Source organism: Hemitrygon akajei, chromosome 18, assembly GCF_048418815.1.
Source record: "Hemitrygon akajei chromosome 18, sHemAka1.3, whole genome shotgun sequence".
NCBI lineage: Eukaryota > Metazoa > Chordata > Chondrichthyes > Myliobatiformes > Dasyatidae > Hemitrygon > Hemitrygon akajei.
Genome location: NC_133141.1, coordinates 75,338,149 through 75,351,949, shown reverse-complemented (window position 1 = coordinate 75,351,949; position 13,801 = coordinate 75,338,149). Strand labels below are relative to the sequence as shown.

The window sequence follows — 13,801 nt, the reverse complement described above, 5'->3', positions numbered from 1 at the left end:
AATTCCAATTCCCAAGCACGTTTAATTTTATCGTTAGATATCATTCGTAAATTCAATAGCCGTTTATAAATTATAGCTATCAGACCTTTTTGAAATGGTTTAAGCTGAAAGAGAGCATCTGTCATATTAGGTGAATAGGCAGAAGGATAAGTTGGCCGCAGACCACGTAAAAAATTCCTAATTTGTAAATATCTAAAAAAGTGTACATTAGATAAATCATATTTGTCCACTAACTGAGAAAAGGTCATTAGACAATTCCCTAAAAACAAATCTGAAAAAGTTGTTATTCCCTTGGTTTTCCAAATTAAAAAAGCCTTATCCAAAATTGATGGTTTAAAAAATAATTAAAATAGAGATTACTAGAAAGAACAAAATTATTTAACTCAAAAAATCTACGAAATTGAAACCAAATTCTTGAACTATGTTTAATAATAGGATTAAAGTCTTGTCTACTAATCTTAGAAAACAAAAAGGGAAGAGGAGCACCCAGTAAAGAGGTCAAAGAGAACCTGGGGCCAAGTTTTCCTCCAAATCCAACCATGAAGGACATTCATGCATGTCTGAGTAATGAATCCAAAAAGTAGTATATGGAATATTAATTGCCCAATAATACAATCTAAAATTTGGCAAAGCCATACCACCGTCCTTTTTTAATTTCTGCAATAAAGGTTTACTCAGTCTAGGATTTTTATTATTCCAAATATAAGATAAGATTATAGAGTCTATTCTATCAAAAAATGTTTTAGGGACAAAAGTAGGAACTGCTTGAGAGGTGGGTGCGAATGGGTAACTATGATGTTGTTGGGATAACGGAGACATGGCTGCAGGGAGATCAGACCTGGGAAATGAATGTACAAGGGTATACGTGCTATCGTAGGGACAGAAATGTGGGCAGAGGGGGTGGGGTGGCCCTGTTGGTGAGGAATGAGATTCAGTCCTTTGCAAGGGGGGGACATAGGGTCAGGAGAAGTAGAGTCTGTGTGGATAGAACTGAGGCACAGTAAGGGCAAAAGGACCCAAATGGGTGTTGTCTACAGGCCACCAAACAGTAGCATGGATATTGGGTGCAAGTTGAATAGGGAGTTAACATTGGCATGTGGCAAAGGTAATGTTGCAGTAGTTATGGGGGATTTCAACATGCAGGTGAACTGGGAGAATCAGGTTGGTGCTGGACCCCAGCATAGGGAGTTTGTAGAGTGCCTACGGGATGCATTCTTGGAACAGTTTGTACGAGAGCCGACCAGGGACAAGACTATTCTGGATTTAGTGTTATGTAATGAACAGGATTTGATAAGCGATCTCGCAGTAAAGAAGCCATTAGGAGGTAGTGATCACAATATGATAAGCTTTTATCTGTAATTTGAGAAGGATAAGGGCAGCTTGGAGGTGTCAGTGTTGCAGATGAACAGGGGAAACTATGGAGCCATGAGGGAGGAGCTGGCCAAAGTTGACTGGATGGATAGCCTAGCAGAAAAGACAGTGGAACAGCAATGGCAGGTATTCCTGGGAATAATGCACAAGGTGCAAAATCAGTTCATCCCCCAGAGAAGGAAGGATTCAAAGGGGGGAAAGGGGCCTCAGTGGTTGACAAAGGAAGTCAGAGACTGTATTAAAAAAAAGGAAATATGACAGAGTTAAGGTGAGTGGGAGGACAGATGATTGGGAAATTTTTAAGGAACAACAGAACTTAACTAAAAAGACAATACGGGGAGAAAAAATGAGGTACGAATGCAAGCTAGCCAGGAATATAAAGGAAGATAGCAAAAGCTTTTTTAGGTATGTGAAGAGAAAGAAGATAGTTAAGAACAATGTTGGGCCCTTGAAGAATGAATTGGGTGAAATTGTTATGGGAAACAGAGAAATGGCAGAAGAATTTAATGAGTACTTTAGATCTGTTTTCACTAAGGAAATCACAAGCAATCTCCCAGATGTATGGATGGGCCAAGGACATAGGGTAACAGAGGAAATGAAACAGATTGACATTCGGAAGGAAACGGTGATGAGAAGACTGATGGGACTGAAGGCTGACAAGTCCCCAGGTCCAGATGGTCTGCATCCTAGGGTACTAAAGGAGGTGGCCCTGGAAATTGCGGATGCATTGGTAATCATTTTCCAATGTTCCTTAGATTCAGGATTAGTTCCTGAAGATTGGAGAATGGCTAATGTTATCCCACTTTTTAAGAAAGGAGGGAGGGAGAAAACAGAGAACTATCAACCTGTCAGCCTGACATCGGTGGTGGGAAAGATGCTAGAGTCCATTATTAAGGATGAAATAGTGGCATATCTAGAGAGCAGTGATAGGATTGGGCCGAGCCAGCATGGATTTACCAAGGGTAAATCATGCTTGACTAATCTGTTGGAGTTTTTCGAGGATGTAACCAGGAAGTTAGACGGGGGAGATCCAGTGGATGTAGTGTACCTCGATTTTCAGAAGGCATTTGATAAGGTCCCACATAGAAGATTGGTGGGTAAAATCAAAGCTCAGGGCATCGGGGGGAAGGCATTGACATGGATAGAAAACTGGTTGGCAGATAGAAAGCAAAGAGTAGCGGTGAATGGGTGTTTCTCGGAATGGCAGGTGGTGACTAGTGGGGTGCCACAGGGCTCGGTATTGGGACCACAGCTGTTTACCATTTACATTAACAATTTGGATGAAGGCATAGAAAATAACATCAGCAAATTTGCTGATGATACTAAGCTGGGTGGCAGTGTGACATGTGATGAGGATGTTAGGAGAATTCAGGGTGATTTGGATAGGCTGGGTGAGTGGGCAGATACTTGGCAGATGGCGTTTAATGTGAATAAGTGTGAGGTTATCCACTTTGGGAGTAAGAACAGGAAGGCAGATTATTATCTGAATGGTGTAGAGTTGGGTAAGGGAGTAATCCAAAGAGATCTCGGAGTCCTTGTTCATCAGTCACTGAAGGTGAATGAGCAAGTGCAGCAGGCAGTGAAGAAGGCTAATGGAATGTTGGCCTTTATTACAAAGGGATTTGAGTACAAGAGCAAGGAAATCCTCTTGCATTTGTACAGAGCCCTGGTGAGACCACACCTGGAGTATTGTGTACAGTTTTGGTCTCCAGGGTTAAGGAAGGACATCCTGGCTGTAGAGGAAGTGCAGCGTAGATTCACGAGATTAATTCCTGGGATGTCTGGACTGTCTTTCGCAGAGAGGTTAGAGAGACTGGGCTTGTACACGCTGGAATTAAGGAGATTGAGAGGGGATCTGATTGAAACATATAAGATTATTAAGGGATTGGACAAGATAGAGGCAGGAAATATGTTCCAGATGCTGGGAGAGTCCAGTACCAGAGGGCATGGTTTGAGAATAAGGGGTAGGTCATTTAGGACAGAGGTAAGGAAAAACTTCTTCTCCCAGAGAGTTGTGGGGGTCTGGAATGCACTGCCTCGGAAGGTAGTGGAGGCCAATTCTCTGGATGCTTTCAAGAAGGAGCCAGATAGGTATCTTATGGATACGGGAATCAAGGGATATGGGGACAAGGCAGGAACCGGGTATTGATAGGAATTGATTAGCCATGATCTCAAAATGGCAGTGCAGGCTCGAAGGGCCAAATGGTCTACTTCTGCACCTATTGTCTATTGTCTAGATAAGAATTTTGATAGAACTATCATTTTAATAGCATTGATTTGACCTATTAATAATAATGCCATAGATGACCATTTAAAAGCATTTGTTGGGTGTAATCAATTAATGGGAGAAAATTACATTTATACAGGTCCTTAAAATTTTTTGTAATTTTAATATCAAGATAAGTAAAGTAATTTTTAGCAATACTAAAAAGTACTTGATGATACTGGTCTAAATAATTATTAATAAGAAATAACTCACTTTTATGTAGATTTAATTTATATCCAGAAAAACTGCTGAATTCAAAAAATATAAATAGCATAGAGGGAATAGATTTCCTAGGATCTGAAATATAAACAAACAGGTCATCTGCATACAAAGAAACCTTATTTACTTTGTCCCCTCTCTTAACACCCTGGACAGTATTAGAATCTCTAAGAGCAATAGCAAGGGGTTCTAAAGCCAAGTTAAATAATAAGGGGCTAAGATGACATCCCTGGTGAGTGCCTCTGTATAATCTAAAGTAAGGAGATTTTTGATTATTAGTTATAACCGCTGCCAATGGAGCTTGATATATCAACTTGATCCAGGAAATAAATCCCGGACCAAAATTAAATCTTTCCAGAACCTCAAATAAGTAAGACCACTCCACCCTATCAAAAGCTTTCTCCACATCGAGAGAAACAATGCATTCAGATTCTTTAGATGGAAAGGAGTAAATAATGTTTAATAATCTTTGAACATTAAAATGTGAATACCTATTTTTAATAAATCCAGTTTGATCATTGGAAATAACTTTAGGTAAAATACTCTCAAGTATATTAGCCAAAATCTTAGAAAGAACTTTAAAATCTTAGAAAATCTTAGAAAGAACTTTAAAATATTCAGTAATGAGATTGGTCTATAGCAAGTGCATTCAGATAAATCTTTTTCTTTTTTAGGAATTAATGAGATTGTTGCTTTATAAAAAGTTTTCGGGAGGTTCCCAGGGGATATAGAATCAGTGAAAATTTGACATAAGTGAGGTGTAAGAATTTCAATGGAAGTCTTATAAAATTCCACTGTATATCCTTCTGGCCCCAGAGCCTTGCCTGGTTGGAAACAGGATATAGCCCTTGCTATTTCCTCTTGTGTAATAGGTGCATCTAATATATTCATATCTTGGATAGAAATTTTAGGTATATTCAATTTTTTCAAAAATCTCTTCATAAAAGTAACAGATTAGTCTTGAAAAAAATACTCTGAGTATGTTTCAATTAATAATGAGGGGTGCAAATGAATTGCGAATGCTATAATTATTGCAAGTAAAATTATCAGCAATATACTAAGTTTATTGTATTCATTTTGACTGACACCTAGTGAATATTTCAAAATGAAAGGTATTTTATTTTTTAATGCTTATGATACATTAACTTCTCAATCAGGTCAGTCCATTTATTAATAATGACATTGTTGATTTGTCAAATTGCCTTTGGTGAGAATTGGTTAATGCCATAAGCTGTCTGACAAAACTGAAACTGTATCTCCTGGACACCAGTAATCCCAAGTGGACAATTGAAAATAACAGGAGTTTGGTCGAGAAAGTATATGCAATTCATATTGCTGTGAGTTTAGGAATGGCTTAGAAGTCAGAATTTTTAAATGTTGTCATGTTGCCCTGATCACAATTTCTGGGGATCTAATTTTAATGGGCAGAGCCTACTAAATTTGCTGGTAGTCAACAGAAACTATAGTTTCAGCATAACCTACTATTTGTGACATTTTATCCTAGCTGGAGGTTTCTAGTGTAAATCCAAATGATGACAAGAAATTATACAAACCTGGAGACAGGTTCAAATTGAAAATAACGGGTGATTCTGGTGCAAAGGTTGGATTTGTTGCTGTGGATAAAGCAGTGTTTGCACTGAGTAAGAAGAATAAAATAACACAGAGCAAGGTGAGTCCTTTTCTAAATGTTTCCACAGTTTGTATTTAGAAATTACGCTTGATAGGCCTACAAGATAACACTTATCATCTGAGTTTCCAACAATTTGTTTCAAAGAATGTTGCTTACAATAAAGTTCAATAGGCATAGTACAATATACATCCTGAAATTCTCTTTCTTTGCAAACATCCATAAAAACAGAGGAATGCCACAAAGAATGAATGACAGTTAAACATTAGAACCCCAAAGCCCTCCCCAACCCTCTCCCATGCACAAGCAACAGCCCACTCCCCCCCCCAGCAAAAAAAAATCGGCACCCTCCACCGAGCACTCAAGCGTGCAGCAAAGCATCAATAAAGACACAGACTTGCAGTACCCAAAGACCACTCGTACATCCAGTAATTCAACATACAACAGGCTGTCTCTCATAGGAAAAAGAGGTGTACCTGGTTCACAGCGAGAGGGGAGACATGACAGACAACTTGCTGATTTATGATGTTAAAAGTCTGTTGTGTTGCTTTTTCTGAGCTCTGCGCCATTAGAGACTCTGGACACACAGCCCACGGCAACTAACCCGTTGCACTTGATGTTCCGTGTTCTCCTGTGATGCTTCAGCCAGGGGCACGGGCCTTGAATCAGTCCACCTCCAGAGCCATGAAATACCAGCACCCTGAAAGTGCACTAGTCTTCCAGGTCGTGTCCTTGGGATATCAAAAAGCGGCCAGAGGCCCTAAGAGTGCCCCATTCATGCAAAGAACCAAAGTCAGAGTGTAACTCTACGTCAGGGTCTTCAAAAGAATCAGTTTTGATTGATCTGGTTCCTGAATGAACAAAGGAAGGCTGAATGAAAAATGTTCTGCACTCAGTGAGTGGAGAATCTTCGAATTCTTCACCTGGAAGGCTGAGTTATTCCTTCAAAACAGATGTATAGGCTCCTGGATAATAAATCAAATGGGAAATGTGCTGGGAAACAGTGCTACAGTAAGTAGTCAGCTCTGTAATCCTCAGGAAAGGCATAGCAGGCTCAAAAGTTCCAAATGATCTACTTCATCTCCTTTTGTATGTTTTCTGGTCTTTAACATAACAATCCATTTGTTTTATGGTCCCCTTGATATCTTTTTTGTCTGTCTTATTTAATTTAGTTAGTTTTAGATTTTGCAGGTGTTCTTGTAGGCTTTGAACCCTTGGCTGGATCTGATCAGCCCAAGCAAGATCACTAACTCAACAGGTCAGTAATGTGATTGTTATCTTCCGGTCAGATGGTAGCGTGCTCAGTCACAGCAGCTTCTATGGGTTCAACAAAAGATACTACTGTCCTATTTAAACATATTTTTTAATGATCACAAGATCCTACTAAACATTAAGAACTTAAAGCACTGTAACTCTACCAGATCAGTCAGTTAATAAAAACACAAAATGCTGGCAGAACTCAGCAGGCCAGACAGCATCTATGGGGGGAGGAGGTAGTGATGATGTTTTGGGCCGAAACCCTTTATTTCCAGCATCTGCAGATTCACTCGTGTCACATCAGTCAGTTGCTTGTTGATGGAGAAAATGAAGGAGCTGTGCATCATGCTGCTGCCTGAAGCAAAGAAGGCGTACACTAATAGTAAGTGACTGTCTTGGTTGATTTCTTGTGAGCACAAGACACTTTTGGACGTTGTTAACGTGAAATGCCGCAAGTTCAATTCACTGACTGCTTGGCGGTGAGCAAGAGCAGATGGCGGAGGAGCTGTGTGGCTTCGGTCATAGCAGGGACTAGGCTTCAAGCCACGGTGTCACTTGTTTACAGCTGCCAGGAGAGAGAGCTTTTGGAGTCAGTGTGCTTCCCTGGAGATAGTGTGGGGTGATTTCCAAGATGGTGTCCGTAATGCCTCCCCAATGTTCGCTTGGCAGAAAACAAGCTCTATTGTGGATTTATGCAGAGTTATGCAACGTTAAAGGTTCAGGCCAGTTCCACTAGTTGACGACCAAGTCTTGGCAGCAGAATTTGGATGTTTAAAGAAAACAGGCTGTACTTTAGTTCAGTGTGTGCTTGCTTGTTGGATTTCTGTTCTGATTGGATCTCATCTAGCGTTAATAAGGCCATAAGACATAGAAGCAGAATTAGGCCTTTTGGCCCATCAAGTCTGCTCCACCATTTAATCATGGCTGATCCTTTTTTTTCCCCTCCTCACCCCCATTTCCTGGTCTTCTCCCCATAACCTTTGATGCCATGGCCATTCAAGAACCTATCAATCTCTTCCTTACTTACACACAATGACCTGGTCTCCACAGCTGCTTGTGGTAACGAATTCCACAAATTCACCATTCTTTGGCTAAAGAAATTTCTTTGCATCTCTGTTTTAAAAGGGTGCCCCTCTATCCTAAGGCTGTGCCCTCTTGTCCTAGACTCTTCCACCAAGGGAAACATCCTTTCCACATCTTCTCTAAGCCTTTCAACATTTGAAAGGTCTCACTGAGATCCCCCCCACCATCCTTCTAAATTCCAGCAAGTGCAGACCCAGAGCCATCAAACGCTTCTCATATGATAACCCTTTCATTCCCAAAATCATCCTTGTGAACCTTCTCTAGACCCTCTCCAATGCCAGCATATCTTTTCTTAGACAGGGAGCCCAAAACTGTACACAATACTCAAGGTGAGGCCTCACCAGTCCCTTATAAAGCTTCAGAATCCCATCCCTGCTCTTAGATTGAAATGAATGCTAACATTGCATTTGCCTTCCTCACCATCGACTCACCCCACAAGATAACATTTAGGTATTCTACACATGGATTCCAAGTCCCTTTGTAGCTCAGACTTTTTGGATTTTCTCCCTGTTTGGAAAATAGTCTGCAAATTTATTTCTTCTACCATAGTGCATGACCATGCATTTTCCTACATTGTGTTTAATTTGCCACATTCTTGCCCATTCTCCTAATCTGTCTAAGTCCTTCTGTAGCCTTCCTGTTTCCTCAATGCTACGTGCCCCTCCATCAATCTTCATAACGTCTGAAAATTTGGCAACAAAGCCATCTATTCTATTATAAATCATTGATATACAGCATAAAATGAAATGGTCCCTGCGGAACACTACTAGTCTCAGGCAGCCTCATATGTAACACCTTGTTAAAGGTCTTCTGAAAATCCAAATATCCACCATCCACTGCATTTTCTTTATCTATCCTTCTTGTAATCTCCTCAAAGAATTCCAACAGGTTTGTCAGGCAAAATCTTCCCTGAAGAAAACCATGCTGACTTTGTCCTATCTTGTCCTGTGTCACCAAGTGCTCCATCGCCTCATCCTTAACAATTGACTCCAATATCTTCCCAAACTCTGTGGTTAGGCTAACTGGTTTATAATTTCCTTTCTGCTGCCATACTCCTTTCTTAGAAAGGAGTGACGTTTGTAATTTTTCCATCCACTGAAATCACTGAAATCCAAAGATTCTTGAACGATCATTGCTAATGCCTCCACAATCTCTACCACTTACTTCTTTCAGAACCCTCGGGTGCAGTTCATCTGGTCTGGGTGACTTATGTACCTTTAGGTCTTTCAGGTTTTTGAACACTTTTTCCCTTGTAATTGTAATTGCACCCACTTCTCCTCCCTCACACCATTCAACCCCTAGCGTACTACACTGCTGGTATCTGCCACAGTGAAGACTGATGCAAAGTGCTCATTTATTTCAACTGCCATCTCCCTGTCCCCCGTTATTATTTCTCCGGCTTCATTTTCTAGTGGTCCTATATCCACTTTCCTCTCTCTTTTATTGTTTGCACATTTGAAAAAGCTTTTTCTATCCACCTTGATATTTTTGCTAGCTTCCTTATGTTACGGATTCAGCAACAACAAATATATAAGTGAAGCAGGGTTTTTTATAACAAATAAAACATTTATTAAACACTGAAAAACAAACGACTAACGCAACCGTAAATCAGCTGCTGTGTGGCAGCTTAAACAGTTCTTAAAGGGATAAAGCGAAAACAGTTCTTAAAGCGATGTTGCAAAAACAGTTCTTCTAAGTAGTACTGCGTAAGTTCAAAATGCTTACAGTCCATTGAAAGAGAGACTCTTTTAGACGATTTAAATTCTTTTTCACGTCGTGTTGTTGTGGTTCCCAGTCGAACTATACTTTTCCTGGAGAATTTACGAAGATGAAAATGAAACAGCTTAAAGGCACTGACCTTTCCTTGATGAAACTGTACCCAATTCTTTCTGCTATTATTGCAGGGGTTAACATGGGGACAGCCAACGAACTCCTTCCGAATGAGGATCAAACAAGGTCGAATCTGTTTCACCGTCGAAATCGACTTTCCTCGATCTTTTAGCTCTGGAACTCCAATCTTCACTCTCCATTGACTTTTAACTGGAAGTATCATAAAGAAACTGCTGGCAATGACCTTTTAAACTTTAGGCATTAAATAAAACTCAACCTTTCAACCAAACTGCGTCATAATATTGGACCACGCAGTAGCATGGAGTCAAAATGGCAAATCCAGCCACGAACTGCCGCTCCTCATAGGGAGGGGTCCTCCTTTTATACCCTGTAAAAAAAAACTGTCACATGACCTCTACTGGTGGGAAAATGACAACACTCCACCATCACAAGACCATTACCTTAAGTCCAGTATCACTTCAACACCACTGTCACGTGGTAAGTATGAGATACCCACGGGTACATAACACTTTCATATTTCATCTTTTCACTCCTAATGATTCTTTTAGTTGCTTTCTGTAGATTTTTAAAAACTTCCTAGACCTCTATCTTCCCAGTAATTTTTGCTTTGTTATATGCCCTCTCTTTTGCTTTTACATTAGTTTTGACTTCTCTTGTCAGCCATGGCTGTACAATTTTGCCATTTCAGTGTTTCCTTGTTTTTGGAATACATCTATCCTGCAGTTCCCTCATTTTCCCTAGAAACTCAAGGCATTTCTGTTCTGCTGTCAACCCAACCAGCTTCTCCTTTCAACTTACCTTGACCGACTCCCCTCTCATACCACTGTAGTTTCCTTTACTCCACTGAAGTACTGTTGTGTCAGATTTTACTTTCTCAAGTTTCAAGCTGAACTCACTCATATTGTGATCATTGTCTCCTAAGGATTCCTTTACCTTAAGCTCCCTAATCGCCTCCAATTCATTATATAACATCCAATCCAGTATAGCTGATACCCCAGTAGGCTCAACAATAAGCTGCTCTTGTAAGCATTCAACAAATTCACTCTCTTGAGATCTAGTACCTACCTGATTTTCCCAATCCACCCGCATGTTGAAATTTCCCATGACTATCATAACATTTCCATTTTGACATGCCTTTTCTATTTCCCGTTGTAATCTGTAGTCCATATCCCAGCTACTGTTGGGAGGCCTGTATAAAACTGCCATCATGGTCCTTTTATCCTTGTAGTTTCTTAACTTCTTAACACAAGGATTCAACATCTTCCAATCCTATGTCACGACTTCCTCATGATTTAGAAACATAGAAACATAGAAAACCTACAGCACAATACAGGCCTTTTGGCCCACAATGCTGTGCCGAACATGTACTTACTTTAGAAATTAGCTAGGGTTACCCATTAGGATTTATGGTTAGGGTTAGGATTTGATGCCATTCTTTACCAGCAGAGCCACGCCATCCTTTCTGTCCACCTTCCTATCCCTCCGATACAATGCGTAACCTTGGACATTCGGCTCCCAAATGCAACCATCCTTCAGCCATGATTCAGTAATGGCTATAGCATCATAGCTGACAATCTGTAAAAGTGCAACAAGACAAGCCACTTTATTTCTTATTGTCCATGCTTTGAGATATAACACATCGAGTACTGTATTTGCTACACTTTTTGACTCTGCATCCCTAATGCACTGATACTCACTCTGCTGGCTGCAATTTTGTCCTATCATCTGCTTGCCCTCCTGACAGTCTGACTGCACTCTTATCTTTGCTTTATTACCTTCTGTCCTATCTTGAGTCCCTTCACTCTGGTTTCCATCCCCCTGCCAAATTAGTTCAAACCTTCAACAAACCTGCCCATGAGAATATTGGTCTCAATATCACCAAGACCAAGGAGATGGTGGTGGACTTTAGGAGATCTAGGCCTCATATGGAGCCAGTGATCATTAATGGAGAATGTGTGGAGCAGGTTAAGACCTACAAGTATCTGGGAGTACAGTTAGATGAGAAGCTAGACTGGACTGCCAACACAGATGCCTTGTGCAGGAAGGCACAGAGTCGACTGTACTTCCTTAGAAGGTTGGCATCATTCAATGTCTGTAGTGAGATGCTGAATATGTTCTATAGGTCAGTTGTGGAGAGCGCCCTCTTCTTTGTGGTGGCGTGTTGGGGAGGAAGCATTAAGAAGAGGGACGCCTCACGTCTTAATAAGCTGGTAAGGAAGGCGGGCTCTGTCGTGGGCAAAGTACTGGAGAGTTTAACATCGGTAGCTGAGCGAAGGGCGCTGAGTAGGCTACAGTCAATTATGGATAACTCTGAACATCCTCTACATAGCACCATCCAGAGACAGAGAAGCAGTTTCAGCGACAGGTTACTATCGATGCAATGCTCCTCAGACAGGATGAAGAGGTCAATACTCCCCAATGCCATTAGGCTTTACAAGTCTACCGCCAGGACTTAAGAACTTTTTAAAAGCTATTATTAATGCTTTTTGAGATAGTGATTTAGATGTATATCATATTTTTTACTGAGTTAAGTATAGTATGTAATTAGTTTTGCTACAACAAGTGTATGGGACATTGGAAAAAAGTTGAATTTCCCCATGGGGATGAATAAAGTATCTATCTATCTATCTATCTATCTATTGGTCCCCTTTGGGTTCCACCACAACTCGTCCCTTTTGTAAAGATCATACCTCCCATAAAATAGATCCCAGTGATCCTAGAACCTGAAGACTTGCCCCCTTGCAGCAGCTTCTCAGCCACACATTTATCTAGTCAAGAACCCTTTTCTCATCTAGGTCTCAAAATCAGGTCTCGATTCTAGACTCAGATACTCCAGAACTTTGGTCCTTACCATTGTCACCTCAGCCTCTTGTCACACTACTAACTGAATTTAGCTTACTTCATTGCACTTTCCACCTGTTTAATGGGCCTTTGTGTGTATTTGTTTTATACAGAGCTGGAATGAATTGGAGAGGAATTGTTGTGACTGTGCATAACTACGTATCAATTAAATAAAAGCACGCATGCAGGAGATGGATTTAGCTGGTGTATTCACATTGCAGTGAGAGAGAGAGAGAGAACAATGTGCATGCGCAGACAGCAGATCAATACGTAGTGCTAAGAGGGGGTGGGGGGGTCATTGCTCTAAAGGAAATAGATTCATTCATTATACTTCCTCCCCTTTTAGATTAATGCAACATAAATCTGTATATGTACAAAACATTCAATTTCCCTTTCATAAAGCCATATTCCAAATAAATATACTTTCACAATAACAGTCCATAAATAACTTCACAGTTCTGAAGATTCAGTCTTTTGGGTGGCACTCTGTTTCTTTCAGGATGGTGCCTCTGGACCAGTGGAGTGACATCAGGCTTGGTTGGTTCCTGTCTAAGACAACATTCTCAGTTTCCAGTCTCAGATTGCTTTCAGTGACATCATCACTGAGCTACAAGTCCAGTGACTATAACATGTCCATCTTGTTGGATGTGGTCAACTCAGGTATGTTCTTTGGTTGAGCATCCAGTATCAGGTCCACATGATGTCTCCATGTCTGATCTCCAACATCCACTATGTACATCAGTGAGCCAGTTCTTGCAGCTATCCTACTAGGTGTCCACTTGTCTTCATGGTAATCACACACTGGGACATCCTGTCAATATCGAAGTGCCTTGCTGACTTACTTGGCAACTGGCTGTACTGTTTATTCTGCACTTCTCTCCGTAGATCTGGTTTCAGGAGGTCTGTGCAAGATCCCTGTTCATGAACAACATGCAGCTGTTTGATTTGTCGTCACATGAACAGATTTACACTACTCAAAAAAGAAGTTGTCCATCTTGTTCTGTGTAGGAATGTCCTCCTTGTCCATTGCCTTAATGGACTTCTCAAAGATTTGGATAAACCTTTCAACTAGCCCATTCACTCCTGGGTGGCGAGGAGCTGACTTGAAATGTCTGATACCATTTTTCTTCATGAACAGTCAGAATTCTTCTGATGTTGTCACTTGCAATTTGTTCAGGTAAGCCATTTCTGGCAAAGTTAGTTCTCAGAGCAGAGACAGTCTTTGCTGACGTGGTTGACTTCATTGGTATGACCTTCAATCACTTCGAATGAGCATCGACATCAAT

General features: G+C 40.6%; 1 protein-coding gene across 1 annotated transcript in view; it reads left to right on the top strand.

The window, feature by feature from the left end:
* LOC140741526 (complement C3-like) overlaps positions 1-13,801 on the top strand; it is a 313,216-nt gene that overhangs the window by 88,819 nt on the left and 210,596 nt on the right. Inside the window, exon 14 of the mRNA XM_073071820.1 lies at positions 5,361-5,525. Coding sequence (XP_072927921.1) covers positions 5,361-5,525 — 165 coding nt within the window. The remainder of the gene's footprint in view (positions 1-5,360; positions 5,526-13,801) is intronic.